The 26,779-nt window shown below is 43.0% G+C and overlaps 1 protein-coding gene across 18 annotated transcripts in view; it reads left to right on the top strand.

Moving 5' to 3' along the window:
* mrtfab (myocardin related transcription factor Ab) overlaps nt 1-25,695 on the top strand; it is a 39,468-nt gene extending 13,773 nt beyond the window's left edge. For 5 of the 18 annotated variants that reach the window (XM_020082991.2, XM_020082992.2, XM_069517902.1 and 2 more), the window contains 17 exons: nt 11,335-11,400; nt 15,346-15,401; nt 15,569-15,644; nt 16,255-16,416; nt 17,513-17,676; nt 17,828-17,956; nt 18,118-18,177; nt 18,367-18,551; nt 18,817-18,988; nt 19,458-19,844; nt 19,984-21,015; nt 21,532-21,744; nt 21,840-21,944; nt 22,662-22,802; nt 22,929-23,021; nt 23,702-23,765; nt 23,851-25,695. In XM_020082991.2, the coding sequence (XP_019938550.2) occupies nt 11,335-11,400; nt 15,346-15,401; nt 15,569-15,644; nt 16,255-16,416; nt 17,513-17,676; nt 17,828-17,956; nt 18,118-18,177; nt 18,367-18,551; nt 18,817-18,988; nt 19,458-19,844; nt 19,984-21,015; nt 21,532-21,744; nt 21,840-21,944; nt 22,662-22,802; nt 22,929-23,021; nt 23,702-23,765; nt 23,851-24,419 (3,674 nt within the window). In that variant the 3' untranslated portion in view covers nt 24,420-25,695. Of the gene's footprint in view, nt 1-3,772; nt 3,792-4,779; nt 5,521-10,826; nt 11,401-15,345; nt 15,402-15,568; nt 15,645-16,254; nt 16,417-17,512; nt 17,677-17,827; nt 17,957-18,117; nt 18,178-18,366; nt 18,552-18,816; nt 18,989-19,457; nt 19,845-19,983; nt 21,016-21,531; nt 21,745-21,839; nt 21,945-22,661; nt 22,803-22,928; nt 23,022-23,701; nt 23,766-23,850 lie in introns of those variants that run through there. The other 13 variants (XM_020083000.2, XM_069517906.1, XM_020082990.2 and 10 more) reach the window with 13 other exon arrangements.
* The last annotated feature ends 1,084 nt before the right edge of the window (nt 25,696-26,779 follow it).

Genomic DNA, 26,779 nt, shown 5'->3' with positions numbered 1-26,779 from the left:
CCTGTGAATGTCAGTAATGTGATGCACTATTATTAAATGTAGCTGTAAATAGACCTACCAGTGGTAACCAATCATAGTGAAACAGGAATAGAGCCGCCATTGTTGTTGTTTCTGGGCGTATGTGAACATAACCTTCTTGATGTAGGTAATACAATTATGAGCAACGGATATTTCTTACCTTCAAATGGGTCCAGCAGTCAAAAGAAAGAGAAGCTAAATGTCCTTATACCTTGGGTGTTATATTCATACTTTGAACTACTTGTCTATGGCTGTAAAAGTTATGATTACATTGTACAAACAAGCAGCCAGATGATCATATATGTTCAAAACAAATCTCCGGGTTAGTTAGACTTATTTGGAACAGAGAATAAAGTTGAGTGGGGAGTTTGAGCTACCTGACATGCTTAACTTGTTTGTAATTGAGCTCTCCCAGAACAGTGACTGATTATTAGCAGCATTGTGTGTTCCAAATAAACTTGTATCAACTGTAATTATGCATAACTGTTGGTTTGGTGGTTCAGTGGTTAGAACTTCCTCTCTCAGTCCAAACACATGCAGACTGGGTTAGGTTAATTGAAGGTGGATGTGAATTAAATTGTCAATGGTGGTTTGTCTATGTATGTTGTCTGTGATACAGTGGCAGCCTGTCCAGGGTGAGCCCAGACTCTCGCCCAATGTCAGCTGGGATTGGCTTTAGCTCTACCCTGTTAATGTCAAAGGATAAGCATTGTAGATAATGGGTGGATTTAGGCTTGATTGACTGACTGTAGTTGTTGTTCTGTGTTTCCAAATCATGCTCCTTTCAAAGATCTCAGCAATTAATATTGTTGGTATAATGTTATCATAACTTAGTCCTCCTCCTGTCATGAGAATCTAAATCTAACCTCTTCCCATTTTCTGTTTTAGACCAGTGTTATTGTACAAATATATATACATTTTAAAATAGTAAAAACTAAAAAAGAGAGCACCTTTATGCTGTGGTAGCAGCCCGTTTATTTCACAGATTGTGAAAAGAGAATGAATATGGTTTCTCTCTGGAATGAAGCTGAAGAGTGTTGGTCATTTAGGGAAAATGCTTCCAGAAGGAGTTTTACTATTGCTTCTTCTGCAAACAGATGAAATGTTGGCTTACAAGCCCCTGGCAGTGAGTTTACATCTTCCAGTACAAACTCTCTGTGTTTGTGCTCTTCCAGTACCAACACGGTAAGTGATTAAGTGCAGGATTGCTATAGCAGCATTTACATCAAGGTTTTATGATTCCACGTCTGTTCCAAAGGAGTAAACTCAGTCTCAGCCTCCTCATTGTGAGTGTCTCTGTTCAGATATCATTAACAAGACTCCTCAGACTATGCGTCTATACGGTTCAGAACTGTCTGTGTATCAACATGAAGAAATCCTGGGCCTGATGTCAGTGTTGAGACACAGCCAAATTCAAACAGTGCTGGTAAATTCCACAGCAGAGCGGGTGGGAGGAACCAGGAAGTAAAGGAAAAAACACCTTCAGTTTTCACTGCCAGAATGTTAATCACTGGTGTGACCTGTGAGAGACTGACATTGAGCCTGGCTGGTTTCTAAGCAGGTCACCTTTTGTTTGTGTTTTCTGTACACAGAATATAGTATAATGTTTTTTTTCTTTTTGGTAAAGAACTATCTGATGAAAGAATAAACAAAATTGATTGGCTGTATAACAATGGATATGAATGGTTACCATACTGTCTAAATTCTGCTGCAAACCTGCAGGAAAGTAAGTAAAGAGAGATTGATAGAGGTCCTTCAATATCATAGCTGCATTGTGATAGAATATTTTATATTTCCATGATCTAAATACAGCAGGGAGGAGGAACTACCATAAATATAGACAGGGTGAGAGATATTGACACTCGTGCGGTTCAGACTTGCCTGGTCTTGTTAGTTGGTGGTGACTGGGGAGGTTTGCAGAAACTGCACATTTTTGCTCAGAGCTTAATGGAATGCGGTGGGGTAATTGTTTTGGGCAAGCCTGAAGGACACATCATGCTCTGTGCAAATAGGGTCGTAATGTTCCACGACCAGGTAAAAATGAAAAACATTACGGCTTCAGACAGTTTATCTCCTCAACTTAAGCTGTGTGAAGATAAACAGAGCACCAGTGGGAGGACTTGGTGTATTTTTGCAGCTGTTTGTGGTGCTGATGTTTGGAATGCCACAGCAACTAGTAATGAACTAAGAGGGTTATATACTGAATAATGCTATAAAAATGTCCATTATCTCCTAAATAATTATATGCTCTAATTGAAAAAGCCGTCTCGTCTTCAGCTATTCATCCGGGGATGGGGTTGATGGTATTTTTATTCCTCTGCGGCAGCGACATCCATTGGCCAGAGGCATTGTGTTTTCAGGTTATCCAGCTATGCTTGTGAACATGATATCTCAAGAGCGCCCTGAGGGAATTTCTTCAAATTAGGGACAAATATTCACTTGCACTCAAGACTTAGAATTTGATGGTCAAAGGTCACTATGATCTCACACAATCCTTTTTTGCCTCATGAACCCCTTATCTAAACAATGCCTCGAGAGAATCCTTACAAGATTGGTACAAACGTTTGCTTAGCCAAAATCATCAACTTGTTAGATAAGGGTGGTCAAAGGTCAAGGTCACGCCTTCTCTCAATCTTCAAATTTACTACCAATGTATTCAGTAAAGACACAAATAAACATGGATACAGAAACTTTACTTCATACAGACGTTGATCCCATTGATTACAATTTGGATTGAGTCCCACAAGTAGCAGCCCCCCTGGGGGTGCTTTAGATGAGTCGGTGACAGAGGGTGTGGGAGGGTCACAAGCAATGACAGCATAGAGAAATAACATATTTAAGGTAGTTTATAAGCTTTATTAGTAGAGTCTCTGTCTGTGTAGTTTCTCTACATTTATTTTTGCATATGTGTTTGCCTGTTGCTTTTTTAAAAGTAAAAAATACACTCTCTCCAAACTGTGGTTTGGATGCCACTTGAAAAGACAACCACTTTTTTAGCTGTATCTTCCTGGAGGTCATAATGACCAACTGGAAGCAGTGGGGGAGTTTTCCATTCATTTACACACCCACAGGAAGTCTCTGAGTCACTATTCCAGCAAGATTTTCATGCTGTAATTGTATCCTGTCTGCTTGCAAAAAAAAAGTGTTTTCTTTTTCTTGTTTCCCAAGAATATTTTTCAGTGAAGGATAAAGAAAGATTCTGATAAGGATGTCCAAGGTCAAATAGCTTTACTGGAATTTCCCCAAAGCCAGAACTATTATACTTTGTCTTACTAACGGTTCAAATTACCACTGAATCAAATGGTTGTGATTATATTACTATATCAGTAAACATCATAAACAGCATGTAAAAGCATCCTACTGGTGGTGTACATTGTAAATATTGGCAACCCTTCAGGTAACAAGGCCTGCTGGGATATTTTTGCCTGTTCTCACAACATATAAGGGCTGTTCAAGGAGTATGCCTTGGTTTAGTTTGGGTTAGAATCAGATTGGGTAAGAGTTTAGTTGTGATGTTTGAGGAGAGGAAATGTATAATGTCAACAAGTGTCAATGTGTGTGTGTGTGTGTGACATCAAAATCCCTGAATGTGTTGTCATCTGTGTTTCCTGTCCAGACTGTGAATCACAACAGCAGGTGGACTTTAATCACACACTCATAACAGACAGTCATTGTAGAAACCAGCCACTGTTTGTTCAAGGTGTTGTCTGTGTTTTCAGGTGTGTCGCCTTAGGAGCAATGTACTGGTCGACCACGATGTCACACTGTGTGCTGTGAGTGTCTAATATGATATTTCTGCGCGGGCCATTGTTTTATTAATAAGTCGACTGCTCTCTGTGCTGTAAGTATAGTGAAGGAGAACGGTATGAAAGACATGCATCTCCCTTTTATGTCATGCCTCATAAAACATTGATTTAGTCCGAGGCATTGGGGCTTAAAGTTTGTGTGTCTGTGTGTGTTTGCGGGGCCACGATGTGTGTGCCTCTAGGTAACCTTACCCTGCGATTGCACAGGTGATACCAAGCTGAATATAGCCCCCTTATAGCCAGCTGGCCTTGCTATTTAAAACAGTGGAGAAGGGGCAGGGGGGGGTTGGTGTTTACCATCAGCATTCTGCAGGAGTCAGTTTGATGGTGGCACCGGGCTGCGAATGAATCCAGAGTTTTTCAACAGGATCAAAATACAACTGCTTTGGTTCTCGGGTTGCACCAGGCCTATAACTCTCATCCTTTCTCAAAACATATTTCCGGAGTCCCTTTGTGAGTGAGCTGCCTTTCCTCAAGGACAGACCGGTCCAAAAAAATTGTTTCAGAATTGCAACGGTGATTGGATATCAATCAATCGCTTTAAAAGCCCCGTGATTCATCCCAGTATCAGATTCACTCAAGCATCTTTGACAAAGGTCGATTATGTCGGATGAGGTCATCGCTGAAAACTGTTATTGCCACTTCTACTCATGCCATAAAACCTGCTCATAGATTGACTGAGTCACCGTGTAAGAGAGCAAGCCTGTGTATTTAGAGGAGTTCAGAAAGTGTTAAAGAACGGATTTTTTTGTCGATGATGGGGGAGTTTTGTGTACATATATTTCACAGGAGGAGATTTGCATGTAGCAGCCCCCTCCCCTCAGCCTGTAACTGTGAATGAATAGCAACAGCTGAGCAGGAGAACTTTATCGGCAACACTCCCTGCTCGTGTGTGTGTGCGAGCATGTGCGCGTGTGTGTAAAATTCAGGAGGAGCCGCAACCAGAGCAGTCTCTCTGGGCACTCTCTCTCTCTCTGTGTCTCTGCCGAGATCACTGCTGTTCTCTCTCCCTCCCCTGCACGCTGCTTTTCAGTTTCCTCCCCTCTTGTCTGCCTTAGTCTTTTCACCCACGACTCGTCCCGTGGATTTCTTCACCCTCCCCTCCCCTTGTCTCTCTGGGCAGCCTTCGCAAGGCAGTGCTGTCGTGACTTGCCGACTGCCACTGCAAGGGAAGGAGAGAGCAGGAGGAAGGAGAGAAAGAAAGAGAAGCTGAGACAGAAAAATCGATTTCTCTGGTACTGAAGAGGGAGAGAGACACTAGAGGAGGAGAGGAGGTTGCAGTGTTTTTCCTACTCGTTTTGGTTTATCTCCTTGGACTTGTATGTGAGTCTTCTCCGGCATTTGATCCACGTTCTTTCCTTTGAAAGAGGGGACATCTAATTGAAGGGACAGCTGGTGCAGTTTTGAGACAGGACTCTTCTTTCCCTTCCCCCTAAAGTGTCAACATTTGGGACTTCAGAGGAGGACCCCCTTTTGCCAGAGAAGTTCAATGTTTACCAAAATAACAGATCTCCATTCTGAATGATAATGCTGGATACCAACAACTGCCTGTCCTTCGAACTCTCCCCTCATGGCTCTCCTCCAATGGGAGACGATGTGGATATGGAGAAGGCAGGGCTGAAGATGGATCATGACCGACATGTCTATCACAGCTTGAAAGAAGGTGGGCGATCGGGATATGCTCACAAGTTATCTGGTATGACTTGTGTTTATGTGCCTCTGCAGGTTCATGTCAGTACTTCATGGCCGCATATAAATAGTTAATGGGGCTGTGCTAAAGATAAGAGATTTGGTTCACTGGCCTATGTAAGATGGAAGGAAGTTAGTGGTTATCTGGTCCCCCCTGATAAACCTTCTCGACTTCTGTGTTTAATTAAAGAAGCGTGAGTAACTACAGTAGGAAATAACTCAGTCTGTCATGTTAAACTCACACTGCATGTTGTGCCAGCGTTAAAGGTGCTCTGTGGTTTTTTCTTATAAACACATATCAAATGTTTATAGTCAGTGTTGTCCTCTTCCCAGTTTTTGTGTTTGTGTTCATACTGTATTTCTTTAGGCTTTACAGTAATCTGTAGATCAGTGGAACATGGTGAAACATCCATCGAGACTGGGAACATGTGCGTGCAAATGCATGTGCCAGACAACAACTCCCTTAAAAAAACATTTCTATCAATTGTAATAAAATCAAATGTACTTTTTTGCCAGATTGGAAGCTCTCACAGTTGTAGCATGAGTAGTATTTGCAGAATGTTATAGGCTTTATGATGATGGGACACATTTTTAGATTTTGATGCGAGAAGTAAAACACAACTAACATCTTGTCCTGTAGAAACGGAAAACTACGGCGGCCACTAGTAACGTCATATATAAACAGTCAGTTTGACGATCAAATAGCTTAAGATTGTTTATTACAAGAGTCATAGTGATGACTGACTGCCTGTGAAACAAAAAGATTCCTGGGAGGTTACACTGATGGAAGAATGAGGAGTTCGAGTTTAATGAAAAAAATTACAGAAAAAACAACATGCATGCACTGTCACATGATACATGACTCTACAGCTATCCACACTTGTTTTTATTCCTACCTGCTAACCTTTGCTTAAGTCTTCAAAGGTGTGTCTGCATTATGTATAGAGCAAGTGTGAGTGACATGAACCACTTTAAGCCATGGGAGCTTCAGGAGTCACACTTGTGTTCCTTGAACTTTTAAGATAATTAGTATTTGCTCCGATCCTCCTAGTCATCCGTCTTCCCAGAGCAGTGTGGCAGTGCGGAGGCAGCGAGAGCGAGTGAATGGCCTTAACCTTGTGTTGTTCCTGCCCTCTAGCCTCTTTCCATTCTCACTGCTGCATGAAACATTTCAGGCTCTGCGTTCACCTCTCTGCTCAACAGATTCAATCAAACTACACGGCTGTGCAAATGGTGAACTAATGCAGGAGATCATTAACAGGCTTTCCAAATACACCTATGCTAGTTAATAGCCTTTCGGAGAATCTGTGAGACTGGTGTTTGTGAGTTTGGTAGCTGGGTATGCGTCAGTGTATGATCAGATATGTTTCTGTCCCCATGTACCCACTTCCTCATCCAGTTCAGGCTTGAAACATTCTCCCTTCATGCGTGTTGCTATGGTGGGTGTGTGTTGGCTTAGCTATGCAAAGCAAGGGAGGGTCTTTGGGGACAGTGACGACGTCAGACATGTTAAATCAGAACTAATGACACATGAGCACCGCAGGATTAGCCCAGTTGGCCATCAAGAAGTTGGCTCTGCCTCAGTGCCCTCCTCCTTCTCCTGACGCCGCATTAACCTTAAAACTGAACCTGCTTTCAGGAGACTGTAATGTATGTGACCTCTGGATCAGTATAAGAATTCCTTAACAGCCACGGTGCACTGCTGTTAGGTGTAGAAACTGCAGAAGTTATGAGTTATATGTGGTATAAGTATTATTTTATTGTCTCGCTATACAAACAACTATCACATGACTTTTTACTGTGTGAGTTAGTTCTTTTATTTTTGACCACCACTAACAATGTTATGTTTCCACCGCTGTTTGTTGGACCGATATACACCAAACCCAGTGGAGGGATTGAACTGGTTGATGAGAATAAAGGAGTTCTTTGATTTCCTGTAACTTTATAGTAATTCAGAATAAGATATTTTGATCATGGTGTTTGCATGAGTTGCTAATAGAGTACTTCTTTCATGTTCCAGCTTACATGTTATATAGCCCCACCCGATTATGACCCGCATCATTACTTTCACTACTCCATTACATTCAATGACATGGTTATGTTATAACAGCTAGACAGATGTGCAGGATAGGTTGGCCTTGGCAGAATTATGCTCTCTACTGAGAATGGCATTCTACTGTGGTATTCCATCCTCCCATCCATTATCTATACCGCTTATCCTTTGAGGGTCGTAGGCTCAGCCGACATTGGACGAGAGGTGGGGTACACCCTGGACAGTGTATCGCAGGGCCGACATACAGAGACCGTTCGCCCTCAGATTCAATTCAGAGTCGCCAATCAACCTAAACCCAATCTGCATGTCTTTGGACTGTTGGAGGAAGCTAGGGTACCTGGAGAAATCCCACAAAGACACCAGGAGAACATGCTAAGTCTACAAAGAAAGGCTCCGTCCAAACCAAGATTCAAACCAGAGCCTTTAGTGTCGTATTTATCAGGTGAAATATACGTTTTCATGCTTTTCTTTAATTGCAAATCACAGGATTTAAACGTTGTCTTTGACAGTGTATGGCTGAAAAGACATTAAAGATTAATAAGCAATTGGAAAAAAAAGGTGGAGGCCAATTTAATACCCAGATGTCTAAATAAAGATGTGAAGTGTGATATAATTCTGACACTGCAGCTGCGAACCGACAGGAACCTGGTATGTTGCTCTCAAGTGCTTTCTAACTTTACTTTCTCCGAGACTTTCACTGGCACACTGTCTGGCAGCAGATTGGCACAGTGGTTTGAGATGCCATCTTGAAACCCAAAGATTACAGGCTTGACAGAGTAAGCGAAACGGTTGTTGTTCCTTCTGCTCGATCTAAAAGCTGTAAAAGCAGCCGTCTCCGCTCTCTTGTCTGCCTCTTTCCCTCTGTGTTCCTTCACTCTGACTTTTTATGACTGCAGAGGCCAGTTTTGGCTGTGGCCTAGTATCCTAATAAAACCTGCCCTGCCTTTTCATCCTTTTGCTTAAATTAACCATAAATGGCCTTTAAACCTCATTTAAGCTCCAGTGTGTGTCCTGGTCTCCAAAAGACAAAGAATGTGTCATGTTTAATCTGAATTTGTTTCAGCCTTTTTGCAAATACACAAATTACTTTTGAGTTTTGACTATTTTCGTTTGTAACTGATAACTGACACCAACTAAGGGCTGACATAGGAGCTATAATTCAAACAGTACCTAGTTCTGCTTTAATATTTATTAGCTGTTTGGTTGTGATTGCCTCGAATGTTATTTTTGAGCACCTTGAACAGTCATATGGTTTGGTTTCCCCACATCAGCCCACAGTTTCAACACCACTGCAGCTTTTCACACTACGCACCATCACCAGCATGCATGAGCTATAACTGCGAGACTAATGCAATTTTCTTTCCTTTCAAACCACCTAGAAAATTGACTCAGTCATGGCCGACACTTGATCGTTTTTAACTGATGACTGAAAAGCCATTAGAGGCCAATGTCTCCACTAAACAGCCAATACTTGTGCTTCCAGTTCAGTTACTGTCAGAGTGGAGGAATAAGGAGAGGAGTGGGAAAGGAGTGCAGGGCAGAATAAATAAGTTAAGTGGAGTGTCCTTGGTGCGTGAAAGGAAGGAGCACCGAGATTTGAGGCTGCAGAGGGGGGAAGCGTAAGATTCTCTTTCCCAGAATAAACCTCTTCCTGGAAGTGCCAAATTACGTGGCATCCTATCATGCACTATGCCATGGCATGGTCAGCATATCTGTGTGTGTCTTTGCATGTGTGTGAGTGGATTCAGGCGACACGTGAGTGTTTGTCTGCGTGCTTGGCACAGAGCGAAAATGACTCTCTTAGCTGCCGCACAGATTGAACATATACATGAGCTCATCGGGCCCTGTTTAGTTCTCTGTGTTTACACCGCTGAATGGGAACTGACATGTTATTGCTTCCAGAGGGGAGTCTCTAGTTCTCGTCTCATCCCTCAAGACGTAAAGCATATACTTGTAAATATAACAGAGGGGAGCTGGGATCACCAGCAAGGATTTGGAGCCAAAGAATGACATTTACTTGCACAGGCCCTGACGTTAATAAATGGTACTTGCCGTGTTGCTGTCCAGGCCTGGAGCGTTTGTCATAACAGAGGGATAACACAGCAGCAGCTACGCAGGATGGCTAACCGGTTAGCTATCCTGTGAGCACCAGTGATGTCACTTTGTTAGTGGGAAGGAACAGGTGCTGCTTGTCCTCAAAGTAGCAGATGCAATCCTGGCCAGAAATTCTTGGGAAGCCTCGGTGGTGTGTTCCACTTCACACACACAAACACACAGCTCCAGCAAGGACAACTTGTGCATGTTAAACCAGTCACAGCTGACTGGAGCTAAGCTGAAAGTGTGTGTCAGGGAGAGTATATTTGGTGGAGCAACAGATTCATTCCTTCCTCTGATTGGATCAAACGCTGTGATCTAAACATAAAAGCGATCAGAAAGTGTGTCACGTCATCAGGCTGTTTCATTGGAAGTGTAGAGCAATGTACATCTCTCTGTCTGTGATCTGACTGTTCAGGAGTCCTTGAAGTGTCTGTGTGGTGGAAAGGTCAAACCCACTTCCTTAGAATTTCACTGTGTTGCAAGAAAGTGTAACTGCAGCAAGTTCTAAAATACAAATTTTACTTGCCTAAACCTGCAGCTTCCCACATTTAAATTATTATTCTGTAAAAGCCTTTTTCTAACAAAATTAAATTGTATTCGCTCAGTTTATCGTTTGTTTTCCTATCTTTAATCAAGAGTATGATCCTTCATAGACCAGCACTTGCATGATTTCAGGTTCAGATTTTGTAACGTTTTCACTCAAAACCCTGCAGTCGCACTAAAATAGCTCCTGCTTCTGCTAAAATTTGCTTTGCTTGTGTTCTATATGTGCGATTGCACTCAGATATTTTGTCGCTTGGACAGATTTCCTGCGCTCCAGCTTCAGCTCTTCTCCTCGCGCTCATGCTGTTTCTGTGTGCTTGTTCAAATATCCGCCCGCACAGGATGCTTAGAAGTAAAGGTAAGGAGGGCGGGACAATTTCATTTGTCAGCACTACACCTGATATTCTATTGGTCTTTGTGATGAGGCTAGAACCAGAGATAAGATTTCAGCTCAGGAGATTATATTTAAAATGTGTTCAACTTTAAAAGGTATAAAGATGAGAATGACAACAACTAAAGTTTAGTGTTAGCTGAAGAGTCAGACACGCTCCAGTTCTTTTGGTTCATCCTTGTGTTCCTTAAAACTCTCTCTCCTAGTCTCTGTGTTATGTAACTAGCACTTCCTGTTTTGAAATGACGGCGCAATCGGCCCGTATGGTTTTTGACTGAGGCAGAACTTGTTTCAGTCTCTATTTTCATTGCTCTTTACACAATGTTGATGGTTTCATTACTTTTGTAGCTGTGCCTGCTTGATGTGACCGATTCATTGATCAATGGTTACTTTTTCTGTCACACACATCGTTGCACAAAAAAAAAAAAGAGAGAGAAACAGGAAGTTTGTAGCACTCCTCCTCTGCAGCTTAAAAAAAACGCAAGTGAGAAGGGGGAAATGGGCGGATGAACCGGGTGCCCAGAAAGAGCAGGTCCTCTTAATGTCAGTCCAAATGCATCTTGGTTCTCCCTGTGTGGTTACGCATCCAAACGTCGCAGATGGACTTGTGCTCAGTGGACAATAAGGAAGCTTGAAGAGCTCAGAGCTCCATCGCTGCAGTTTTGTTGCTCTCACCGGGTCTTCGCTGACTCTCTTTTCTCCTCTGTCTCCCCCCCACCTCCTCTGTCTCCATGCAGTCCTCCAGCTCAAACTCCAGCAGAGACGAACACGTGAGGAACTGGTCAGCCAAGGGATCATGCCACGTAAGTCTCTTTTATGAGTGTATCAAAATGTACCGTGCTGTGCAACTTCCGTAATGCATCCTGAATGTGGTTAGTTCCATATATACACACATATCAGTCAGTGATGCACATGCTCTATAACGGAACAACATTGAAAAACGTATTATGATGCTTCATAGAAACTTGAGTAGGACAGTGTGTCTTTGTCTTTGAGTGGAGGTCACAGAGTTTCCTTCTCCAGCATCAGACTGTATGTCAAACCCTGTCACAGATTGATTATGTTACGTATACAATACCAGTGCTGATCTATATGCACATGTGCCATTAACTCACATGCTAAACAAACCTTACTCTGCATTATTTCTGGTTATCCACATGTGCTAAACAGGATATGTTGGTAGATCTTTATCTGTTTGCCTGTGTTTGATATCAAAGCATCTTCAGGTAATACATATTCTGAAGGTCGAGGCTCTTGATTATCATCCACTTTCACAGAAAATGATAGCCCTTATCTATTTGTGTTACTGGCATGAGTTTGTGCATCCTGCATGTCACATTTTGTGGTGTCTTTGCACCACTTTGTGTTATCAAATGTGGCAGCTTCCTCTTCTTCTGTATTCACTTCCTGTTTCAGAGTTCCACACATCACAATAGGCAGTTTTTACTATTCTTATTTATTTACAAAATGTTTCCCCCTCTGTTTAATGTATCTATGGGCAGTAAGTGGCAGGCTTTTGAAAAAAATTTTTTAACCTAAAGTAAGGTAGGCACAAGGACGTGTAGGCCCTGACGATGTTGCTGTTTAGTTTGTGTTCAGAGAAACAAAAGATGAAGAGAGATGAGTCCCGCCTTAGTTTCATAATGAACCGAAATTTATTTTTTAAACTTATAACATTATAAGAGATGTCTAACGTAACGTTTCACTCCATTACATCCACTACTTGCTTGTGCTATCATCAATAAAGTTTTTACTGTCCACACAGTCAGACCTCATAATTTCGGCTGCAGTTGTGCGTTTACCTGCAATTGGCGTGCAGTGCAGTTCTTCCTCTCATGCGAGAACTCGTTTAAACTCTCTCTGCTCTCTTTAGTCTGTGTACTTGTTGGAATCCTTTGCACGTGAGAGCAACCTTCATGCACATGCATGCACCCCTGCAGCAGCCATAGATTGAATTAATTCTGTGGGAAACACTGCAAAGAGAGTGAAAATAAATTCCTGGATCCAACCCGTCCATATATTCAGATCCACTCCAAAATTTATTGGGTCATTCCTTGGGCCCCACCCCTCCACAAAATGTCATGGAAACAGTAGTTTTTGTGTTATTCTGCTAACAAACAAACCCTCATTAAAACACAAAGTAGGTTGAAATGTGAATCTTGTCAGCCATTGATAGTAATAAGACGTTGCGTGTTCTCCTTTCTTTGGCCTATTTACATCTTTTTTCATGTCCCTCTTTACTGTACTTGGTACTTGTACTTTAGTTAATAAAATTGCACTTACAGTAACTAACGGGGCTCAGTTTGTATGTGTTAGGCATGAGAGAATGCACTGGAATAGACACTCTGGCCAAGGGCTTGTTGCGGTCCATAGAAAAAAGTGTCACATTGGACCTTTAAGCTGTTACAGTAAATCTGTCTGTGTCCTCCTTATGCAACCAGCTTCATGCCACACCATTAGCTGCTCTGGGATCAGCATGTACTGGTGGAATGTTTCGCTGTCTAGATACTCGTCTGTGGAGATACAGAGATTAAAAACAGAAAGAGGGAGAAAGAGAAAGCGTCGGTTTTTATAAGAGGTATTAAAGACAGTGGTTGAGCCCAACAAACAGCATTTATTCTTACCATTGCCTTGAGACTCAGCAGGGTAGAGCGGAGGCTGTTCAGCTGTCATGGTCCCTGTTGAATTGTGGGACCATAAAGATCATATGAACTGCTGACGAACGAGGAGGGGAGGGTACATCGTCATTTAACCACTTTCAATGGAGTCAAATCCCGATCATACGAATGTAAGCAGTTCCCATATTCTGATGGTTTGAACTGTATCGTTGGCCGGCTGCAGAGGAGACAGTGAATGTTAGGAACTGATATAGATAATGTAAATGAGAAACCCTCCTTCTCTCAGGTATTGAAGCACATGTGACATAATTGACATGCCAATGTCAGGTTGGAGATTTGTGAATCATGTCATGTTCTAACTAATGAAAACATATAAGGAAAAAAGTCTAATTTTTTGCTTCTCTTAATAATTATTATTTATTATTTTTTACATTTTTAAGTTTCTTTTATGTTGACAAATGTTTAAATAGTTCATCAAAAGCACCGGTTTGTTAGAATTGCTCTTAAATCAACAGACATTGACAAACACATCTAGCTGTTCAGGCTGAATCTCTGTTCTGTTGTCACTGAATTTCCTGCGATTGTGCTTCTTGTTTCACTGCAGTCAGATACACAACACAGATGTTTCTGTAAATTACATAAGTATGGCATAGTGATTGATGTTGCAGTCATAACGGCCAGCTGTTCAGACATTCAGTTAAATCAAGTTTTTTACTTGTTCAGAAACAGAATAAAAATGTCAATTATAGCTGTATTATCAGATGGATGGCATAAACATCCAAACCAAGCTGCAGCAGAAGGAAGCAGCTACAGTAAATATTACTGTGAGAGTGGAAATATAGATACTGAGGCGGCTGAGAAGCTGGCGATTACATGGTTAGAGAAAAGCTCCTCTTTCAGATCAGATGACCCGTAGTCTGTTTTTTTTGCCGTCTTGTTGTGATCCTAAAACCGTTTGGTTATGTCACAACTGGTATGTGGATCTTCTTCTTTCAACCTCAGAGGTTGGGACACAGGAATGCCTCCCACCCCCACGCCCACTCATCTGTGGCACACGTACAATCGACGCCCAGCTGTAGCCAGAATGTCCACTCTCACACACCCTTGGTAGGGATTTCACCAGCTATGGACCAATCAGACAATTGCTGTTACATCATGTAACTGCCACTGTCCTCTATATATCCTTCCCCAAATAGATGCTCTCCACCGCCTAGGCCCAACAGTTCCCTTAAATTAAATCAAGCTGCACCAAATTTCCCACACTCATAGATATCAGTCTTCTAAATGTGCCTGATTTTAATTGTGAAAATGTAAAAAAATGTCTACACTCCCTGATCCAGATCCTCACCAAAATGCCTCCGGCTCGTCCCTGACCCACACCACACGGTTCGGCCTGTATCATTGATCTCAAGGCCAAAACACTTGATGACACTAAGGTGCACAGCTAAAGTAATGTCCCTAACATCCGCTGGTGGCTGCAAAAACCTGCTAACATCAAATGGTAGCTGGTAACTTAATTTGTGCAGAAGACCTTCAAACATACAGAGGATATTCACCATCTTGTCCTATATTCTAAAATAAAACGATGCAGGCCAAACACATACTAAAATGAGGGGCTTTGTCAGTCTGGCGGTCCACGCTTGTCGTACCTGATTTCAGATTACATTCCAGTAGGTGTAATGGTTGTACCTGGAGCATGCACAGTCGATGCCTACAGTCAGTGCTGTCATAAGTTTTGAGCTGCCCACGGAAAACATCTCGGAATGTTAAAGAAAGAGGGGTCCCTTGTGTCTTGTACCATACTGTTTATGTTTTTTATTCAAGCTGTTCCAAATGCATTGGCCCGGGTGGGATTAATACCTTTGGTTGAATTTAATTTAATTAAAAAGCTTCATTGGTGGAAAAAAGAACTGTTTTGCAGAGAGACGTTTTTATTCCTGCACACACAGCGCATGTCATATCAAGCGACTGTGTGGTTTAGAATAGCAACTCTGACCTCGTCATGCCGACACTTCCACTTTGACTCTGCCTTCCTCTATGGCTGTATCTGTTCTCACCTATGGTTTTCACGTTGTTCTCATAAGTCTGTGAGAGCTGCACTCATCTCTCTCCATCCCTCTCTCGATGCAGCACTGAAGAGCCCGGCAGCCTTTCACGAACAGCGGAGGCTTCTGGAGCGAGCAAGGGTGAGTATCTTACACAGTTTTTGCTCACTGAATGACGCAAAACATTTATATACCTTATAAACAACTCAGTACAAAGCAGAATGGTACCTGTTTCTAATCCTTCTGCCTGTGATCCTCTTTCTTCCATCTTCATTCCCACCATGATGTGTCGGTTGTGTTTCCCCAAGACCGAGGACTATCTGAAGAGGAAGATTCGGTGTCGTCCTGAGCGCTCCGAGCTGGTCAGGATGCACATTCTGGAGGGTAAGTTCTTACCCACAAGTGGACTTTAGGAGTAGCAGGTTTAAGTTAGGCCAAATGAATGAAACTTCATTTAAAAGGAACCATGCATTAACCAAAACGGAACAATTCCTAGAGATAAGGTTAGTGTTCAGTTCCTACTTCATAATTCTGTTAGGGCTTTCACAGAATTCAACTCATTTCTCATAATAGGAAAGCACCATACAAAACTAATAGATCAAGTCTCAAGCTTCTGTAAAGTGAGTCGGAAATAAGGCCTTTCCCATGCTCCTTAGTATATCAGCATGTTTTTTTTATTAGTTATCAGTGCAGGGATGTGTTTGATAAATATAACAGCTTGATACAGTTCAACTTCTCAGTATGCTGGTAATTTAAATTTTATTTTCAGGTACCAACTATTTGATTGATACACTTGAATATTAATATATTAATAGTTATGCAGTATTGGGTCTTCAGAAAGCCGACTTCCTCCCTCTGGATCTGCTCAAAATATTTAAAAACGAATATCTCTTCATTTATATCCCTCAGGTACAAAGCACTGCCGTCTTGTTTTTGTTGAGGATTAAAATAAATGTCTTGATCAGTTCACATTTCCCTGCTGTCCGCTCCACAGAGACGTTGGCAGAGCCGTCTCTGCAGGCTAAGCAACTGCAGCTGAAGCGAGCGCGACTGGCCGACAACCTCAATGACAAGATCTCCCACAGACCGGGTCCCATCGAGCTGGTTCACAAAAACATCCTGTCAGTCACCTGCTCTCTGCAGCACTCACTGCTGGGTAATTACACACACCTCACCACATTCACACAGTCGCACAATCGCACAGACTAATGCTAAGTTCAGACTGCAACTTTCACACTGACAGGGTCACGTACTACAAGGTCTTACACAAGAAACGGAAGACCAGTAGCTATGGTTCGCTCTGATTAGCTGTAGTTGTTGCTCATTGGTCAAGACATTTAGTCTGAGGAGCCTCTTGAATCGCCTCTTCCAAGAGTTCACACACAGCAATGAGAGAATTCAGAAGAAAAGCTAATGCCTCCGATTCTGGGGCTTTTGTCGGTTCCAAAATTGTTTGCAACTACAAAATTGGGCTAAAAATTGTGTATGTCTAAACTAGACATTGCTAAAAGTTTCCAGACTGCTCATGATGTAAAAGTCCTTGAAAAAAGTGCACATAAGATAAATACACATTTGCAGTCATTGGCACACACTTACAATCACATGGACACTTGGGATTAAACAAAAATCTCTTGAAACACACAGCACAGATAAATATGTACACACGTACATTCAAACACCTTGTTTATCCAGACTGAAAACTGTGTCCTGTCTATTGCACTCACAAACACTTGTCACTTAATTGACTGATTCATTCACTGATTCATGGATGTATGTTTAATCCATAAGACCATACAACTTAGGGATGAATGTTGGCATTAGATCAAAACGTGTTCGCTTTTTGTACTTTGTTGCCAACATAGCAATGACCTGTAAAATGTGACGTATTTCCAGTCACACCAACACACCTTTAGCCTAGCAATTACAACATCCAGGTATCTACACACACATGTAATACAGTGTTTTACGAGTGAGTGTATGAACACACTCTGTAACCACACAACTATTAGGACATAGTCTTGTTTTGAAACTTGGTACAACTCACAGTGTTGCATAAGCTCTCTGAAGTTACTCATCGCTCTTTCACAAGCTTTATCACTTTGTGATTCATCTTGTGATTCATTTTGTGACAACTAAACTATTTCAATTACTATCTTAAATCCACTGGCCACAGGACGTTGTAGCAAACGTTACTGTTGCCACAGTAACCTGTCTGTTTCGCTGAATATGAAGACGTTTCTCCTCTGTCACAGATTCTCCAAAAGGAGCCGGGGGAGAGAGCTCGTCTCTAGACGAAGACAGCAGTGATGCTCTGTCGCCAGACCAGCCAACCAATCACGACTCTCCCCTGAGTGCCGTCCCTCAGCTGTCCCCCCCTGATGCTCTCACCCAGAAGGAGGACATTTCTCCCACACAGGTACCATAACATACCATAATTTAATCAAATAAACATGACATTGTTAAACTAGTCAAACTAAATTCAGTTGAAATGAAATTGTTGCAGTCTTTCATAAAACAAAGCAAACAATGGATAAACATCATCACACCTTTAATCATATTTTTCTTAGTTTGTTACTCAGGCCCCTCCTCCACCTCCTCCCCAGGGGAATGGCTGCGCCTCGTCCCCGCCCCCTAAATTGACAAATGGAACGATGTTGATTTCAGCAAGTCCCCGCTCCACTTTGGGACAGGTCAAGGTGCGCTGGTTATTGGTTGTACATTCTGCAGATTTGATGACTTGTGAATAATTGTAACCTTAATCCCTCTGCATGGAGCAGCTATAACTGGTTAACCCTCCCTCTCATTTCCTCAAATCCTCCTCTCGACCTCATTTTTAACATTCTGTCTGCAATCTCAGGCTCGGAGCTCAGATCGTCCTCCACAAAGAACCAAGAAAACAAAGGACAACAAACCCAAGGTCAGCGTGCTCTTTGTTGTTATTATTACAAGCACTCACAGGATTTATGGCTCTGACGGGTAATGTCCATCCACAATCATGTAATATGACCAGACATTGAATAAGGGATGATAACAGCAGGATAATTATCATAAATCAGTGATGTCAAATAGCGTAAAAACATTAACTCTCTTAATCATCTGTGTGCAGGTGAAGAAGCTGAAGTACCACCAGTACATCCCTCCAGACCAGAAGGCTGACAAGGAGCTTCCGCCGCCAATGGACTCATCCTATGCAAAGCTGCTCCACCAGCAGCAGCTCTTCCTGCAGCTGCAGATCCTCAGCCAGCAACAGCAGCACTACAACTACCACACCATCCTGCCCGCCCCTCCCAAGTGAGTGTCTGGCATGACTGTGTTTGTGGTGTGGAAGTGAGTGGTGGGGCTTTAATGTTAAAGGTTAAAGACATTTTTCTTCTTCTTTCTTAACCTGTGCTCAGGCTTGATTTCTGTAGTGAAGCATGCAGGCGGGTGTCTGCATGACTTCCTGTCTTCCTGACTTACTTTGGCAAAGCGATAAGAAAAATGTAGAAACGCACAGCCAAGAAAAAGTAATTTTCTTTATAAAATGGATATTCCTACGTTTTCTTTCTCCTCTCAGGCCTCCAGCCGAGCAGTCTCCCACAGTCAACTCTGGACCTTCCCCCTCCCGCAGCGCTCCCTCCACTACCACCCCGGCCCCTTCCAATCAGAGCACGGCTGGCCGTCAGAGCCAAACTGCAGTGGGAGGAGCCAAACCCAGCACTCTGCCAGCCAACTTGGATGAGTTCAAAGTAAGTTTCAATTCATTTGAACTGTGAAGAGTCAGAAATGTTGCTGTAAGGAATATTTATAACTAAATGTGTTTTTATAGAAGGAATATTAACTGTTAAAGGTGATCAGGAAGTGTGTGTAGCTGATTATTACAAGTGATCAAGTCTGTAAACGACCACTAAGTGGATTGAATTTGCAAACCAGGAGTTTGTGTTTTAGATGCAAACAAGTTTGAGAAAAGGTTGATTATCTCAAATTCTAGTTTCCTATTTAAAAAAGAAAAATATTCCTGGTTTTGCCGTCTAAAAGTCCAGCGTCATGTGATTTATTTTCCTATAGCATTGTTTTGTAAACCACTCAGCTCGTAATCATGGGACCTTTTGAGACTGGGCACCGCTAAGAACTGTTCTTTGACATTTCTTTTGTTTTGCTTTTTCACTCTGAGTTGACATCTGCTATATGAGTACAATCTGGTTTCTCATCCTCCAGGTCGCAGAGTTGAAACAGGAACTGAAATTACGTGGTCTGACCGTCTCTGGCACTAAGAACGATCTCATCGAGAGGCTCCGCAACTACCAGGAGCAAAATGGTGGCAACGCAGCTGTTTTGAAAAATGCAATATTGCAGCAGGCCGCTAACTCTACTGCTAGCACCAGCACATCCTCTCCGACCACAACTGCCGCCCCTGACCACCAGTTAGGAGAGAGCGGGTTTAAATTAGCTTTGTCCTCATTGGCTCATGCAGTTCCTGGGAGAGTCATGCGTTTTGGCAGCACCAGCTCCAGCCCGCCTATGTCGCCTACTCCATCTGAGAGGTCGTTGGCTGGGATGAGTCCGGATGAGACGAGCTGTAATGGAGACATGTTTGGAGAAATGGTGAGATCTATGATGTGTGAAGAAGATATCCTGTTTATGTGAAGATTATTGGTGATAAGTTTAGAATGATTATTGCCATAAAGAACAGTCTTTCCTTTCATTTTTTCAAACATCCTATTCTTGTTTTATTGTCCCTCAGGTGAGCTCTCCGTTAACTCAACTCACCCTGCACCCATCTCCTCAGCCCTCGTCAAACATCTCTCCACTCTCACAGCCACTCTCCCAGGTCAAAGAGGAAATGCAGAGCACATGCAGCCAGTCCACGTCTTCAGCTGCCTCGAGCCAGCGTCCAGAGCCCCTGTCAGCCGGAGCCATGGACTCGTCCTCTATGGATAAGGACCAGATGCTGCAGGAGAAGGACAAACAGATCGAGGAATTGACCAAGATGCTAAGACAGAAGCAGAGGCTAGTGGAGACCCTCAGGTCCCAGCTGGAGCAGGGCAAGGTGACTGGTGGAGTAGTGGTGAAGAGGGAAGGAATTGAGAAGAGCAAATCAGCCCCAGAGGCTAAACTTCCAACTCTAATAAAAGCCTCAGCCATTCAACCCCCGACTCTCCCTAACGGCACTGTGGTGAAAGTAAAGAGGGAGGTGGAGTCTGAGGAAGAAATGGAGGGAGTAACAGAAGAGGCGCAGTCAAAGAAGCTGGCCCAGCCGATGCAGTGCTCTCAGGAGACGCTGCTCAGGCTGCAGCAGATTCAGCGGCTGCAGGCAGAACAGCAGAAACAGCTACAACCACCCCAACAACAGCAAAGTCTGGCACAACCGCAGAAAGTAGCAGAGGCTAAATCAAACCCTCAAAAACAACAACAGCAAAAGAAAGAAGCTCAAATCCTGCTCCAGCAGCAGCAGCAGCTCCAGCAGCTCATCATCCAGCAAACCCAGCAGAAACAGCTGCAGGCCCAGCAGAAGTTAGCACAGCAGAAACTGGCCCAGCAGAAACTCGCACAACAGAAGCCGGTGCAGCAGAGCCAGCTCAAACAACCTCCCGGGCAAGTTCAACAGAGCCAGCCGAAGAACCAAGTTCAGCTGAAGCAGGTTCAGGTGCAGATCCAGAACCAGACCGTGGCGAGCCAGAAGCCTGCAACGACCCAAATCCAGCAGAGGAAACAACTGAGGGCTCAGCAGAGGCAGCAGCAGAAACAGCAGACGGCAGCTGTTGCCACACAACAGGTGAAGGCCCCTTGGTTTCAGACATTTTGAACTAATTTAGCACAATCACCAGTCCAATTTAAGTGTCACTATAATTATAAACTGATGATAGAATGAAAGTATAACCGGTGTGAAAGGACCATGGTCCGGACCATTGGATCAAAATTTAGTCTGGCAGAAAGAGGTGGTCTCTGTCAGGATCAAAATGAACCAAAGTTTGGTTTGTTTGCAAAGTAAAAACACTTTTTTGGATAGTTGCACATCCTGGACAAATTGCTGGAAGTTGAGACGGAATCTAATAATAGGATAAGAAAAAGTGGCAGACTGATGCGGTTTATTCATTTTCTCCATTAAACTGACAAACTGCTGTGCACTGAACTGAAGACACGTCAACATAAAATATCAAATATGATTAGACGCAGCTCGGGCTAGTGATGACGACAGAACAGATTTATGTCATCAAAAAGACTTAGGTATCAAAGACATCAGCCTGTGTTCTGACTTCAGATATTAAAAGAGTTGTGTTTTCATTCCCAGGTGGCTCCAGTCTTCATCAACCAACAGAACAGCACTCCGATGCAAACTCAGGCCATTTCATTAGACGTCCTCAAGGCCAACGGCACACCCACACTGGTCACCGATAGCAACGGCAACCACTACCTGATCGCTCTCACCAGTCCCAACACAGGGACAGGCGGACAGAACGGAGTGTCTCCATTGGCCAAAACCAACGGACGCATCACACTGCAGGTATGGTTGTTGTTCACAATGTTCACATTGTGTGATGGACTCCATTGGGTTACGATGGGATTGAAACATTTATCTCCATCTTCCTCTGCTTGTAGTCCATATTTCAGAGATTACTGTCGACTCCGAGTAAACTCCCAAGCAGCGACAGCCAATCAAAAGAGCAGGTGGAGGCCGAGCTTGTGAGCGAGCCAATCAAAAAGGTACAACCCAGAATCAATAAAATCAATAATTATCACGATACATTTTGAATCAGTAACAACAGAACATAGAATCAATACACGTTGAGGAGATATAACACATAATGGATCAACCTCAGTGTTTGTCTTTTAAACTACCACCTTAAATCGGGAGCAAGAATCAGTTTTTAAAGTTGATAAGAAATAATAATGTATAGGACATTTTTATCTTTATATAACTTTTGGCCTTACCGCACTTAATAAAAAAAATGTTTTTCTACATTTTTTTAAGTTATGTGTTCACAGCAATTACCAAATATATTTGTCATTTATTCAAAATAGATTTAAATTTTAACATTTTAGATTAGTTTTGAATAACCTGCCTGATCTTCAGACACTACATTTATATTTATATTCGGCTCTAAAAAATAAATTTGTCGGCTCATATTTACAAAACTATCTGTTGATGATGAATTCTTTGCTTTTATCCTGTTTGTTAATCAATTTATTGTGATGTAGCACACTGAACTGCAGGACGATTGTTTGCAGTAAGATTTCCCTACCACTGAGTGTCACTGCTGTCACAGTTCAACCAAACCAAATGTAGACTGGTGAAATGTGGAAATAATATTTTAATATGTTATCTAGATAATCACAATGAATTAATCATAATTTATTATGCAGCATATTCATGTCTGTGTCCAAGTCTAAATATGTCTTTGCTGTGTTTTGTTTCTCCAGGGACAGAAGGCGGGGCTTCACCTGGACACCAATGGCGTTCCACAACCCAGCCTGTCGGTCACTGCTCCTCCCAACCTGCAGCCTTTCTTCGACGACATGTCAGAGAGCGAAAGCCAAAGCAACCTAATCTCGTCTCTCAAGGTAGCGTCGACCTCTGCTCCGCTCCCCGTGCTCCCCATCGTTATGTAGTCACGGCTCTGTGTACAGCTTCATTGACTTTTTCTCCTTGTTTCTCTCCTTTTTCATTTCATCACTCCATCCTGACAGAGAGAGGAGTTGTGTCCGCCTTACGACCGGCACACACTGTTCACCCCTCCCTCTCCCAAACCCAACACCTCTCTTCCTCTTCAACGCTCCAAAGTATGTCTTCCAGCACGACTGCTCTTTCTCTCACTTCTTTAGTGATCTTCTCTGTTTCTGTCTGTCCCTCCATTTTACCTCCTTTTTCTTCACACTGAGTTTTGTGTCTGAATTTTGCTGTTTGTGCCTTAAAACAAAAATTCCAGCCTCTTGTACTTTCATCAGCTTGATATGATGCAGAGATGTTCAGATACAGAAACCAGCTTCTGCTTCAGGGTGCTTTGGAAATTGTCGGGTCAGGAATTGTCAAGAATACAAATCAATATACCGCCTCAATACCTCGTCTGTTAAGTATATTTGTTATGCCCAGTTAAAACTGCATTTTACTTTCCCAAGAAATCTCTTTGCTAGCTAAAATCTCAGCAATATGGCTCGCAGAATCTATACGTCCGCCCTCTGTCTGCTGTGCCGCCCCTCCTCTGAACACTCTGGAGACTCTGTGGACGTGTCTGAGCATAGAAACTTCTGCTGTGTTGTTCCTGTGAGAAAGGCAAACTCCTTAACCATCACAACTGAATGCTCACAGGTCCCTGTGTGCAAATGAAACATCAAATGAAACATCAAAAGAAAAAATTGGCCCCCGAAATGCCGAGTTTATTTCTGGGTTTCAGGAGATGGAGCTTGTTTTAGTGTGTCTGTTCTGTACTTGGTGGCTGAGGAGTAATGTGTTCCTCTGTTAGCAGGAGAACGGCGTGAACAGTCAGCAGATGGACGACCTGTTTGACATCCTGCTGAAGAGTGGAGGTAATACACAGTCTTAAACACAGACAGAAAGACGTCATGAGTCTGTTGTCTCCAGCACTGATGAGATTGATGTTTGTTCTTTCAGAAATCCCTGGCTTCAAGTCCAACCCAGATCCTTCCCTTGCCCCTCTTCACTCCAACCCACCCTCTCCGTCCTCTCCCCCATCTCCCCTCCACCTCTCCCCTCCCACGCCAACGGAGCCCCTCATCTCCCCTCAGCCTTGCACGGGCGGCGGACGCCTGGAGGACTTCCTGGAGAGCACCACAGGTGCTCCTCTGCTGGGCGTGGAGCCCGACGGCGCCCTGACGCTGATCGACGACCTCCACAGCCAAATGCTGAGCACGCCCAGCATCCTGGACCACCCTCCCACCCCCATGGACACGTCAGACCTGGGCTTCTCTCCCCACTCCACGGGGTTGGACTTTGGCGACCCCACCTTGGACAGCATGGACTGGCTGGACATCTCCATGGTGGGGAGCTCCAGTGGAGGGAGTGGGGGCGGCAGAGGGGGCAGTGGAGGAGGAGGCGGAGCTGGCGAAGGAGATGGGGGAACGAGTCTGGCCCCGCTGGCGCCGCACACTCCGCCGAGCGTCTTCTCGGCTGATTTTCTGGACAGCACGGACCTGCAGCTGCACTGGGAGTCGTGTTTGTAGCTCCACACAGAGATGGACTCACACTTGCTCACACTGCGTACAGGCTCCGTCTTCATTTCATGCACATACAGAACGTTCTCTATGCTGTCTCTACCACTGCAGGGGTCACTGGCACATGCACTCACATTTACACACATTTACACACATCCCTCTCACTGGCTGTTACTCTATGCAGGCTGAAAAGAAACATAAATGAAATTCATTTAGCTGACTTGAACGTGATGGGACTGAAGTGGACTTTTTGAATTTGAATGGGATTCATACAGCAGACTGTAATATCCCAAGTCATGTGTCCTGACCTGCATTACAACCAAGTTAAATGGGCCATGTACAAGTTTTGCTATCGCTACATAGCTAACATTATCATTAACAGCTGTTTACTCACCACTCTAGCCAAGAACTTCATCTTTGTGTTTGTGCCCCGAGGAAGGTCGTCGTCTTCGGTTCAGACTAGACGCAGCATGAGATGGGCCGGCCGGGCTAGCAGTCTAATGTCAGCAGAGGAAAGTAGTGACGGAAATAGACACAAAACAGTAGAATTGGTTTCCACTGGAGATACATGAACGAACTGCTGTCCTGGTGAGGAATACGCTGTTAATGTAGCTTTAGCAAACCTTTACAGTCACCTCCTTTAAAGGGAACCAGTAGAAAACTCTAGTCACTGTAATAAAGTCAATTCAACTCTTGGAAATGGTTTGACAGACGAGAGCTGTCGAACGACTGTCTGCGGCGTTTACTCGGGCGCCGCAGAGTGTGTGTCAGTGCCTCCTAAACTTTGCACTTATGCTGAATCTGATTGGTTCAAAGGGGGCGTTTGGGTCGGCGGCCAAATCTTAGCACTGTGCGGCGAGGCTGAGGGAAGATGATGTGTTACATCGATCAGCTGAGCCGCTGATGGTGGCGAGAAGAAAAGGCAGCAGGTGGTTGCCACTTCACCGTGGCAACCTGAACCCCGCCCACACTATCAAAAACTAACAACCAACCATCATTGGTTGACAGTTGCTGTTGAGATGAACCATATCAGTGGCAACAGTTTGAATTGAAGCCTCATTGGAGGTTGCGTATTATTGGTAACATTATGGTAGACCACTATGTATTGCTGTATATGGGGTGTATATTATCAATTGTCCATATGACTATTTTTCTTTGCTGGTTGCTTTAGAATCGAGTTGGCCGGCTGGGGAACATGGGGTAAGGGTGAGGTTTCCAAAATAATTGAACCTCGTCATTTTTTAAAGAAAAAAAGTTAAAAAAAATAAACATACTATAAAAAGTCTGAGATGTGTCTGGGTTTTTTGGGATTTTTACAACAGAAGAACATTTACAAAATAAGTATATGTGCAATTTCAGTTTAGTAACATTTTCCACAATAAAAATCTAAAAACATACAATTACACCTACGACTGCTTTATTAATGTATCATTGTGATCATGAATGACTTGATTAATGATTAATCGCTTTGTAAGATTGTGGAAATTATATCACACAACACATTCATCTAACTGGATTCAACTTGGCAACAGCCGATAAATAAATCATTCAACCGTCTATATAAAAATCACACATAAACAATAATAAACAAAACTGTTTCAATATATGAAAACATTGACTATAAAATCTTCATTGCAGATAAACCAGGTGTTTTCTAAAGTCACTCTGCACCATAGACTCTTTATAAAAAGCTCTACACACAACGTCCAGCACACAAACAACACAATGACGAGGAATAATTATATACATCTGTTATTCACCATATGGAAAAATGCATCTGCACCAGGATTATAAATAACCTACTCCACCAATTTGAATAATTCTGGTGATGCATAAAGATGCCACAAGAGGGAGCCATTGTTAAGAAATCCGCTGACTCCACACCAAATAAAAGCCTGGATATCAACAAGTGTGGATCTCTTCAATTTTTAGTTTGACTCACAAAAATCACTTACTTTACTGTTTTCCATTTTAGAACATTTGCTGGCATCTGGTGTTTTTTAACAGCAGTATCATTATTTGAAGGGTTTTATGTGAGACTGATATTTTCCTTCTCAGACAAACTAATGATTAACAGTCTTTCTAAAAGTGAAAGAAACTTGTGGCTGACACCCACACACCCACACACACAGACACAGACACACACACACACACACACACACACAGTGACACCCACACACACCGACACACAGCTGTTTTCCTAACTCACTGCCATTGTGTTGCATTTTTTGTCACCTTGTTTTTTACACCTGTGCTCTTCAGCACGACAGACCTGCAGAATGTTGTTAGCTGGTGAGATGTTCAGTTATGTTGTGACTCAGAATTAAACAAAACCAATCATACTTTGTGTTGCACATGTCGAGCTGTAC

The sequence above is a fragment of the Paralichthys olivaceus genome, chromosome 21 (genome assembly GCF_024713975.1).
Source record: "Paralichthys olivaceus isolate ysfri-2021 chromosome 21, ASM2471397v2, whole genome shotgun sequence".
Classification (NCBI taxonomy): Eukaryota; Metazoa; Chordata; class Actinopteri; order Pleuronectiformes; family Paralichthyidae; genus Paralichthys; species Paralichthys olivaceus.
The sequence above is the reverse complement of the archived record's forward strand: the minus strand, read 5'-3'. Positions and strand labels throughout refer to the sequence as shown.